The sequence below is a fragment of the Balaenoptera borealis genome (genome assembly GCF_965194805.1).
Source record: "Balaenoptera borealis genome assembly, chromosome: 17".
NCBI lineage: Eukaryota > Metazoa > Chordata > Mammalia > Artiodactyla > Balaenopteridae > Balaenoptera > Balaenoptera borealis.
This window is the reverse complement of record NC_138876.1, coordinates 65,640,260-65,652,336: the sequence shown is the minus strand read 5'-3', so window position 1 is coordinate 65,652,336 and position 12,077 is coordinate 65,640,260. Positions and strand designations below refer to the sequence as shown.

At 38.3% G+C, this 12,077-nt stretch overlaps 1 protein-coding gene across 1 annotated transcript in view; it reads right to left on the bottom strand.

The window, feature by feature from the left end:
- The window catches only part of STAU2 (staufen double-stranded RNA binding protein 2), a 286,094-nt gene that overhangs the window by 104,972 nt on the left and 169,045 nt on the right, over nucleotides 1–12,077 (bottom strand). Inside the window, exon 13 of the mRNA XM_082364073.1 lies at nucleotides 3,588–3,701. Coding sequence (XP_082220199.1) covers nucleotides 3,588–3,701 — 114 coding nt within the window. The remainder of the gene's footprint in view (nucleotides 1–3,587; nucleotides 3,702–12,077) is intronic.

Genomic DNA, 12,077 nt, shown 5'->3' with positions numbered 1-12,077 from the left:
TTAAAAATAATTTTGGCTACTGGCTGGCAGACAGCCCATAGTGGAATGGAAATAGACAAACAGGAAGCCAGTTTAGAGACTACTGCAGTGGTCTGGGTTAAAGCGCTAGTGACTTAAACTAGAATGGTAACCCTGGAGGTGGTGAAAAGTGGTCAGATCAGAGATGTAATTTAGAGGAAGAGATGCTAGGACCAGATGTGGCACGTGAAGGGGAGAGAGGAGGCAAAGATGCTTCAAGGGGCTTGGCCCCAGCAACAAGGCAGATGGTCGTTTACCAGGAGGGATGAAAGAACAGGGAGATAAAGGATAAAAGGAGGGAAAAGCAGGTTTGGGAGGGGGGAAGGGAGAATTAAGAGCTCCATACATTTCGACATCACCAGCATATAGATACTGAATCTCTTCCCTGACCATTTTGCATATCTATATTGACCTTGATAGAGAAATTTCACTTAATGGCCCCTGTCCTGTTACTCTTAATACAGTGAGGGAATGCACTGGTAATACGTTCAGTCTCCACTTCACTGGGTTCCTAGCGTTAAACATATTTTAAATTAAGAAGCTGTAAACTCTATTCAGTACTCTGTAATGACCCATATGGGAATAGAATCTGAAAAAGACTGGATATACGCCTATGTATAACTGATTCACTTTGCTGTACATCTGAAACTAACACAACACTGTAAATCAACTATACTCCAATAAAAATTAATTTTAAAAAATTAAAAAATATCACAGTGAGGGAAGACTGTACTAACACTTGGTGATGCCAACAATGTCAACCTAAAATAAACATTTGGAGCTCCAACACCAAAAAAAGAAGATAAGCTGTAAACGTTCAAGCCTAGAGAGTTCTTCCATTGCTCACCTCCATTTTCTGTACAGATAAGAACAACCTGAGTTTCACAGGAAGAATTGCCTCTAAATTTTACATATCCTTTTTTTTTTTCAGAATACTTATTCTCTTGTTCAACTGCAGTGGCTCAAATAATGTCTTTTAAATAACAGTAATTTTTCTTGCTTTAAAGTGCTTTCCTGTTTTCTAGTATTTACAAATTAACAGGTGAGAAAGCATTCAGTGGCCCATCTTTTCCACCTTATGAGGTCAAGTTTATGCTTTTGGTATGGTGAAGGAGTAACTCTTGCTTAGACAGACCCTCAGTTTTTCTACATTTTCAACACAATGTAGAAAAGCCAGAGGATGTGGAGCAGAGGTTTACTTTGTGTCTGCTCTCCTCAGGGAACCCAATGATCCAAGCACAAGGGAGGTGCATGGATTACACCACCACCCCCACTTTGCACCTCTTGAGGCCACCAAAGTAGAGTGTTTGATATACAGGATGGTCGTTCTAGTCATGGCTCCATTCATCCGTCCATCTATCCATCCACCCATTTGACCATTATCGACACATATCCTGGAAGTCTCTTTATTTCATCTTAAAATTTCATGCAAATTTGTCATCTATAATGCAGTTGTAACTAGTTTATATAAAAATGTCTTTATTTACTTACCATTGAGTAATTGACACTCCAGATAGATGCAGAATAAGACCATTTTGTACAGTTGTGCAGGTTGTGCACTGCACACCTTGATGGGGAGGGCATTCACACCGTAGTGACTGGATTTATCTATTATGACAATTTTCTGTTGGATAGCAGTAAAATGTTTTGAGGAAGAGGTACCTTTTTTCTAATTTGTTAAAGCACCATATGGGCTAACTGTAGCCCTGGACTTTTGAGTGCCTTGGCATATGGTCTGGGCACAAGGCTGAACAGTCTCATTATTTTACTCATGAAGAAGCCAAGTTCCAAGAGGTGAAGAGACAAGGTCCCACGGCTAGTTCCTGGCAACTCTGGGTTCGATCCCAGTCTCCATTCCCAGTCCAGTGCTCTTTCATAACAATAAACTACCTCCGCTAACAGTGAGTTGCTCTTCTCAGGTGTGTGGGTTTCTGAGAATGCTTTCATTGCTTTGCCTAAGGAGAGACCTTTGCAGGATGGCTATCTCATGCCGCTCTTGCCATTTGTTTCTGCCATGAGTGGATACAGAGTTAGATACAGCAGCAGCTAGACTTCTTGCCAATTATTCAAAGGTGCTGGAGTGTAAGCTCCATGGGAGCAGGAACCATGCCTAACATTCTTACCATGTCCTCAGCACCTGGCATATAGCTCATTTATAGTTTTATACAGGGAAACGTAATACTTTCTGTTAGCTAGTTTAGCCCCTGTCCCTCAGAGCCCTGCTGTACTCTCTTCTGCAGCTGGAGCACACATCAGTGCAAAACCCTGAGAAGCACTGGAGAGACGTCTAAGCTGCTTCCCAGATCGACATGCTATTAACTGTTTATTACTGGTTGGGCTCATTCAACCAAGAGCAGGAAGATCCGTTATAGAATCATAAAATGGTAGCACTGGAATGAATCTTGCAGGTCAACTAACTCAACTCCCTCACGTAGCATCCTAGGAAACAGAGTCCCAAAGAGATGATAGAATCCACCCAGGTAGCTGTCTGTAGTAGCTTACATATGCTGTGGTTACTTCCTAAAACTCAGATGTTTTGACCAATTAGTTGTTCTTTCCGGAACACCACAATACCTTGCCACCAATCAAATGATGATTGGAAACCCATGATGTCAGGGACATCATGAACTAGAGAGGTATGCCCTTAAGACTGTTTTCCTGTTTGGGCTGGACAATAAACTATGTATTTGAGAAGTTACACTATTATGCTCTTTTATTCTCTCCATGCAAGGGCACTATTCAGATAGAAAGAAAAAGAGAATCAGGCAAGACTATTAGGAATTCTCAAATTTACTGGGAAAAGGATATGAAAGTGGGTTATGATTGTTCTGTATGTAAATGGTTAATTTAAAAAGCACAGCTGGTTAGTCATACAGTAAACTGTGTATGTCTATTAATTTTGACTCCAAACTAGAAATTCTATGACCTAGGTCATTAGTTTAGTCTAATCTGATGATTATTTTAATTGAAAATATGTATTATAAACAGGATGTATTCTCAAGCTGTTATCTAAACAACCAAAGGAATTTGTTTATTAAGAAAATATACTTTTCGGATTTTTAGCTTTATTTCAGACATAAAACTTTAAAAGTAAAAACAACACTGGAACTTCATTTTAATAATATCCCAAGTTATAGGAGTAAATTGATGGCAAGGTTATTTTACATATATTCCGTAACACTAAACTCTCTTCAACAGCACTAAAGGAATATATCATAGTGAGACTCCAGTGTTATCTACACTGTTTTGCTGACCCTTCTTTCCATATATAATTACTAAAAATAAAAATAACATAGGGCAATTACTTCTTCCTTATAAGAGAATTCTATATTTAAATTAATAATGAACCACAAACTGGAAGTCTAAACTAATTTAAATCTCCTAAGGTATCGGTTTCCCAACACACACACACACACAAAATCTTGATTTCTCAGAAGTCTAGCAAATGGCCCTAGTGGCTAACGTATTAGGGAAAGCAAAGCTATACGTGTGCACATAGCTTCCATTCTGATGGTCTCTGATTTCTTAGCTGGGCCATAGTGCAGCAAAATGGCAGTGGCATATTATACCTGGTCATGGCTGGCTTCAGTGGAGCTTCCAATAGCATGGAAAGTCATCTGCACAGGGGCTAATGTCAGACAGGTCACACACTCTTTGCCACTTTGTCTATCACAGTAGTGAACCTATAACAGAACACACGCAGATCTGCTGAACACCACTTGTAAGAGGGAGCCAGATGCAACAGGTCCTTTTCAAAGGTTCTAGCTTTCAAGAAAAAATTCAAATAATTTATGTAGAACACAATTCAAATATTTAAAACCTTATTGGGACTCGAAGATCTATGGAAAATCTATTAATTCCGTTTTAAGTACTTGCGTAGTTTTAAGAGAGTTTAGGAAAATGCTTTGCAGAGTGCTCTACACTAGCATAACCAGTAGAAAAACTCACAACTAAATGTCACACCCATCTTTTTTGTCCAACTTTTCATAATGTATAAAGGACTCCAGGGTAAGCACAAGTCAAGTTCCTTTGAGTCTAATGAAACTTTGTCAACCTGAATTTTCCTCATCTTTGACTCTATGTGTGTGTGATTGCCACCTGATTGGTAGTGACATTCTTCTATTCTACACTATAGTCCCTATAAAATCACTGTTAAATACACACACACACACACACACACACATATATCTCACTACCTCATGCTCTGCTTGAAATTTTGACGGTATAATCAAATTGAATTAAACTGAAATGATTTGAAATGTGCAGATCAAAATAAAGTTACTATAATATCATTTTTCTTTTAGTTACATACAACCAACCATTATTAAAACCACGTGTAAGACCCTCTATCAGACGTAGGGAATGGGGGCGGGTGGTGGGGGAAGTGTGAGTGCATCTGCCCACTGGGAAAATTTCCACTCTTCCACTTATCTACTTTCAAAAAAGTTCTTTCAAGCAGTGTTTAATTCTAAGCTAATAAAGTAAAAATAGTGTTGCTTTTGTAATAAATTAATAAAAATATGCCTATAGATGTACATATATACATATAATATGGATCTGACAGAAAACGACGATATAAATCCTAGTCTAATGGTTTAATAATTCAACATTTTTAAACCAGTAAGGTTGTTAAGATTGGCCATCAGTGTCCGTGAAGGTGGGGAAACTTCCTGGAATCTATAAAAAGTAGTTTAGAGTTCAAATCAAGCCAACTTACAAAGCTCTGTTTCCAAAGTACTTTAAAGATTTTGTTATAAAAATATTTTTTCCAAATTAACTTTGGGGAAAAAGATTTGACAACAGTTTGAATTCACTGTACCTCCTGAGCAAATTAAAAGGTCACGGTGTGTATGAGTTCAAGAATGTGGACCTGTTGTTCACTATGCAGCAGTGAAATATGATGGGGGAAAATGAAACTTAACACATAACAGGTTTATGCAAAAGCCAATCAATGGTGACGCTATAATAGATACAGTTCACAACCATTTATGGAACAGTTAAAATATTATGTCTGATATAGTGCTATCATAAAACATGCATTTTAAAATAAAATATAATCACCCTTTGACATCAATTCAAAGTCTGTATGAAAGACACGACACTCTCCTAAATATCCAAATTGATAGTGAACACAATCATATATCAGCCAACTTACTGCAGCTTTATTTTTTCTTCTAGAGAAATGAAAATTAGGAAGGACAAAAATAGCACAAGACAATCCCAGTCAAAAAATAAATTTCAAACTTCATTTCCATCAGTGGCTTGGATACTGTGACTGAAAGAGTTGAGTTTTCTCCTAATTCACTGTGAGCCTGCAATACCCTATATTATATATCGTGCAGGCATTAAGTATTAGTGTACATGTAGAACTCATACATACAAGATAGATACAAAGGTGCAAGTTTCCACACAGCTCCAAAGAAAATGTCACAGCACCCAGTAAATGTGACAGAGATTGCTAACTGTCCTCCAGTATTTTTCCACAGTAATTCTTAGCTGGGCACAGAATAAAGATATTTCCCAGGCTCCCTTGTAGCTCTGATTAGTCATATGACTGAGTAGAATGTAGGTGACAATTCTGCGGTAGCTTTCTGGAAACTTTTAAGAGATTTCAGGTGTGTGCCTTTTGCTCTCCTTCACCTGTTTTGCTGCTTGGAAATGTGGACATGACCATCTTTGACCAAGGGCCGAAATTTAGAGATGGTAGAGTGGTGAGTTGGAGGGAACGTGGGTTCCTGAAGAGTTCATGGAACAGAACCATGACACTGGCCCTAGACTGCAAGCTTATGGACCTTTATGTGAGAGAAGAATATACATCTATTTTGTTTAAGTCGCTGGGCTTTTTCTTACTCACAGAAGAACCTGATCCCACTGAGATTTTTCCTATTGCTCCAAAACTGACACCAGGACCCACAGCCAACAACAAAAGGATCTCTAGAGAGCTGCTGACATTTAGGGCCAGGTCTTATTCTCTCTTCCCACCTACTTGTTCATAGTCAGCAGAACTGGTCCAACCATAAAGAATACAAAGAGGCACTAGGAAAAGGCAGGTGAGTGGGAGGGGATCATTTGGCTGTCGGCCTTATGAGGAATACAGTATTTCCTGTGAGTGGGGCAGCTCTAAGAAAACAGCTGACAGAGATGAGGAGTACCTATATGAAAGGGAGACAAATTCCGTCCCCTGGCAGTAGGTTTGCTGAGAATTGAACCTACAGGTCCCCACTGAAAAGAAATCTTGACCGAGTCTGATGTATGTCCCTAGCCATTTGGAAGCAGATGAAAATATAGAGACTGAGTTTGGAGATATCTGAGAGCTTGTTGAAGGAGCCCTAGGCACATAGTATCCCTGAAAACAAAAAAGGATGAAGGAAGATGCTCACGTAGATCCCCATGGCCCTTGGAGGGAATGAAAAAGTGTCTCAGCAGAAGCCAAGGGGCTACTCAGGCCAAGCAAAGTGACACCTACCAACAGCGGGGCCAGGGGCATGCACCACTGGTAAAGCCCGAAGGAAACATGGCTGCCCTTCAGGGACAGAGGGAACTGGGAGAAACTAGACACTGCTTCAAGAAAATCATCAACAATAACTACAGGCGGAGTATAAACTTTAGAAATTGTGAATCACTCTATTGCACACCTGCAACTTACATAATATTGCACAGCAACTATACTTCAATAAAGAAAAATGAAGAAAAAAAAAGATGAACATCAGCTATGTGGAAGCCAGCAATGGATGAAACCAGGCTAAGGGCGGCACCCTCCCCTCCCCTAGTCCCCCTCTCAGGCTTCCAACATCAGAGGAGTAACTAGGCCATGAAACAGAGGTAGAGTGTGGAGGAAAATGTCTCAGAAGCAGATCAAGCTCCTACCCCACTAAGCACAAATATTCAAAGGTGCTGGAGTGAGAGGATAACAAAAAGAAAATCCCTGTATACCCTCCTTCCCCTACGTGTCTTGAGCCAAAACAACTGGCTGGCAATGGGGGCACATGAGCTTGGAGTTTTACGGTGAACTGGACTAGATTTTTTAAAACTGAAGGTAACTAGAAAACTATGGGATTTGCCAAAGATATAAAGAAACATGAATGGGAGATTTGACAGAGCACGGGGGAAAGTGGCGACTAGAGAAACAGTCATTCCATGTTTATCCCCCCACTGCACTGAAACTGTACCCCCCAAACAGATAAAAATATGTAAAAAAATATAGGAAACTACTGTTTGAGGACACAATTTCAAATTAAACAAAAATTAATAATATATAGGTAAAAAGCCTTAAGAAAGAATCATACTTTACACAATCAATCCCTCATAAAAACAAGTTTGATATGGCTCCTCATTTATTTTCTTCTTGGACATAAAAACATTAGAGTTCATAAAATTGTGAATGTCAAAAAAAGAAATGTGTGAATGACATTTTAAAATTCATCCTTCTAAATCGAGAAATGCTTCCTATGATTCAAAGCATCAGCAGAAGCCAGGAATCTTAGAACTCTAGGCTAAAACCATTAGGGTAATAAAACTCCATTACATTCTATAAATCACAAATCTTCAGGATTGATGGGTGAAATATTTCTGCTACAACAAAGCAGTGTTTCTACAAATATGGCCCTAAAATTTCCAATATACAATGTCATGGACCTTGATTTTGATGAAAGAAAACTGAATAATTTTAGAAGATTACAAAAGTCATCTCCTATGTTGACTTTAAGATTTATTGTTTATGAATCATATCATTTTGCTATCTTTCATACTCTAAAATGTAAGCAACTAATCTTGATTTTGTATACTGTTGCAGCACTTGCTCCGGATTTAAAACACCATCAACCAGAGCAAATTGACATTTCATTTCTTTCTCAGGAACTTACAAAAATTATTCCACTGAAAGATGGGTCAGAAATTTCAATATATGTAAATTAAATAACGGGGCTTCCTTTGAAATTTGCAAATCTATAATAATTTTTATTTTAAAATAAGTTCCCTAGTTTGATTTGTAATCACCTAAACCCAGATGAGATGCTATAATTGCACATTCTGATCATGATTTTGCCTGTCTAGAGATTTCTTCTTCTTGAAGGGAGAGATACAAATCACTTCAGCTATTCAGATAACTTAAAAATAAAGAATTCAAAGCTCACTCAATTTGCGATGTTTTGTTTAAATGGCAAATCTTGACTTGATCTGAATAAATAATCCCATTCCTTAAAAAAAAAGAAAGGAAATAAAGAAAAATGCTATAAGCTTTAAAATAATTTACATGAAAAGCTACATGTGTGAATTTTTTTCATGCCCATCTGAAAACATGAGGGGGCCATTCAAATGAAAATTTAAATTTCCTTCCCCCTACCTCCAAAAACAGTTGAATCAAATTGTTTCCTGCAGGGCTGAGAAATTCCCTGATGTTGCAGGACTACTAAGTATTTTACTAATCTCATCAGGGAACTGGTTAACTGCTTGTCTGTTAGATGTTTTTAACGGTCACCCCCTGTGGGACAAAAATGAAGAGGGTGTGAAAAAGATCCATGTTTAAAGAAAGCTCCTCATTAGATCCTTAAGGAAAGATAAAGGCCTGTACATTCACATGTGAGAACACAATCACTGTATCAAGAAAACATGCCTGATTAGCACACCTCAGGTTCAGGGGTTTACGCCACAGCAACAGGCAGGGATCACATTGTAGCTACTGCATAGAAGCCCTGCAAGGAGGGGTAAGGACAGCACGGAGCTAAAGGGCAACAGTTTAGTACTAGATCTTACGATACTCAAAACATGCTTGATTCTTGCAGAGCCTGCGCACTAGCTATACAAAAGACCTAAATCTTTATTAACATGAAAATCAGCATATTCTTGGCAAAAGCACAAAACAATACTGCTTGACAAATATTACACTAGTAAGTAGGGTAAACTGGTATTAAACATTTCTTAACTACTTTTTTAGATGACTTGAGAACGTGTAAACCATCTTACTCATTTGGGTTAACTACGGGCAACAGTACAAATCTATGTTATTATCTATTGATAATTATCGAATTAGTTTTTAAGTAATAAATAAAAATAAATAAATAAAAAATAAAAGGCATTTCTCCATGAAAAGCACTTAGAACACTGCCTGGCTTATGGTTAGCATTAAAGTAAATATTAGTCTTATTATTAGAATAACACATCCCATAATAATACAATAAAAGATATGACATGATGTCTAATTATGAAGAATAATATTACATTAGGATAATGTCACTGACTTTCCCTAAAGCTTCTTTCCCCAATCCTTTTCATAACTAAAGGCAAGTCCTTTGTAACTAAAATGTAAACATATATTTAACATGCTCAGTCATGTATTGAGTGTTTTAACTGTATGAGTAATCTGTTTTACTCTGCATGCAATATGCTTGTCACATTAATGCCTCTAAAGGGACAAGTGAATGAATGAAATCACATTATACAGACAGAGACTCAACTTGTAATTATCTTTTCTCTCTTTTGGAAATTCCATGCTCAGGAAAAGCTTTGAAAATTACATGCCTATATTTGCTGTACAAAATCTACCAGTGATATACTGATTTATTTCTAGTATAAGTAACAGATAAAAACTGTCTAACAAATCCAACAACAGATGTGCTGCCAGGATTGTTAAGGAAGATAACTGCATTCTAACTTTAAGTGATGAGTTTGTACATGGCACAGATCCTAAATTTTTGTTCACTGCTTTTCTGTTTCCATTGACTATGCCAGTGAAGGTCTAAGGAGACAGCTAATTAAGATGTAAATTATATATATACACACACACACAAATATAGTTATTTTAGTTTTACACTTCCAGCAAAAGAAAACACTAGGTGATTTTTAAGTCGATTAAACATCTACCAGAAAAAAAGCCTCCCTCTTTTATATAGTATGTACTCATGCTTTGATACACTCACACACATCCATTTACAAACTGCATTAAAATCTACAGGCTTGGGACTTCCTTGGTGGTCCAGTGGTTAAGAATCCGCCTTCTAATGCAGGGACATGGGTTCGATCCCTGATTGGGGAACTAAGATCCTACATGCCACGGGGCAACTAAGCTCACGCCCTGCAACTACTGAGCGCACAAGCGAGTCACAACTACAGAGTCCATGTGCTCTGGAGCCGGCATGCCACAACTAGAGAGAAGCCCGTGCACTGCAACGAAAGATCCTTCACGCAGCACTGAAGATCCCATGTGCCGCAACTAAGACCCGACACACCCAAAACTAAAATAAATAAATAAATAAATATTTTTTTAAAAAAATCATTAAAATCTACAGGCTTTGCAAATAAATAACTTTTTTTTTCCTGTTGGAACGTGTCTTTTTTTTTTTAACATCTTTATTGGAGTATAATTGCTTTACAATGGTGTGTTAGTTTCTGCTTTATAACAAAGTGAATCAGTTATACATATACATATATCCCCATATCTCCTCCTCCTTGTGTCTCCCTCCCATCCTCCCTACCCACCCCTCTAGGTGGTCACAAAGCACCGAGCTGATCTCCCTGTGCTATGCAGCTGCTTCCCACTAGCTATCTATTTTATATTTGGTAGTGTATATATGTCCATGCCACTCTCTCACTTCGTCCCAGCTTACCCTTCCCCCACCCCGTGTCCTCAAGTCCATTCTCTAGTAGGTCTGCATCTTTATTCCTGTCCTGCCCCTAGGTTTTTCAGGACTGTTTTTTTTTTTTTTTAGATTCCATATATATATGTGTTAGCGTATGGTATTTGTTTTTCTCTTTCTGACTTACTTCACTCTGTATGACAGTCTCTAGGTCCATCCACCTCGCTACAAGTAATTCAATTTCATTTCTTTTTATGGCTGAGTAATATTCCATTGTATATATGTGCCACATCTTCTTTATCTATTCATCTGTTGATGGACACTTAGGTTGCTTCCATGTCCTGGCTATTATAAATAGAGCTGCAGTGAACATTGTGGTACATGACTCTTTTTGTCTTATTTATCCTGGACTGGGTGCTAGAATAGTTAGCACCCTGGAAATGTCAGTGGGTATAGGAACAAAAGCCGCAAGAAAGCCTGCTCTCTCTAACCAAAGGGTCAGAAAAGGAATAACGTAAGCAAGAGAGAAAATGTTTAGACAATAACTGCCCTCCTCCAGTCAAACACCAATAAAAAGTGGCACACCTCCGCATCCTCACCCCCATCAGCAAACGTCAACTGGGGAGCCTAGACTTCCACTCTTGCCAGACTGGAATAAGGTAACCCAATTCCCCTACTAAGGTGATGACATGACACAGAAGGCTGAATGAGGAGTCAAGACTTTCATGCCTGCTGGATTCCCAGGCTTTTCAACTTTATCTGGTGATGTTAGGCACCCTACCCCTTCTCACTGGAGTGGTATCAGGAGGGGCATGGTGGAGGGTCAGGACTTCCACACCATCCATCTGTAACAAGTCCCCTTCCTCCCACCAGGTTGTCAACAGAGGCTAAGTGGGGAAAATGAACTTCTACCCATGCCTGGTAGTAAAAAGGCAGCACTCCAATACCCAACTTGGCATACTGCCAGAGGAGGCTTACTGAAACAGAAGATTTAAATAAGATACAGAGACTTATTATACCCATAATGTCCAAGATTCAACAGAAAATCATTCATTATATCAAGAACCAGAATAATCTCAACTTGAATGAGAAAAGACAATCATGAGATGCCAACACCAAGACAGCATAGTTGTTATACTTATCTGACAAGTGTTTTAAAGCAGCTATCATAAAAATGCTTCAAAAAGCAATGACACACATACCTGAAACAAATGAAAAAAAAGTATAATCTCACCAAAGAAACAGAGATATAAGAAGAACAAAACAGAAGTTTTAGAACCTAAAAACCAAAATGAACTCAATGGATGGGCTTAACAACAGAATGGAGAGAACAGAGGAAAGAATCAGTGAACTTGAAGATAGAAAAATAGAAATTCCTCAATCTGGACAAGAGAGAAAACAGACTGAGGAAAAATGAACAGAGTCTCAAAAACATGTGGGACCACAGCAAAAGATCTAATATTTGCGTCATCAGAGTCCCAGAAGGAG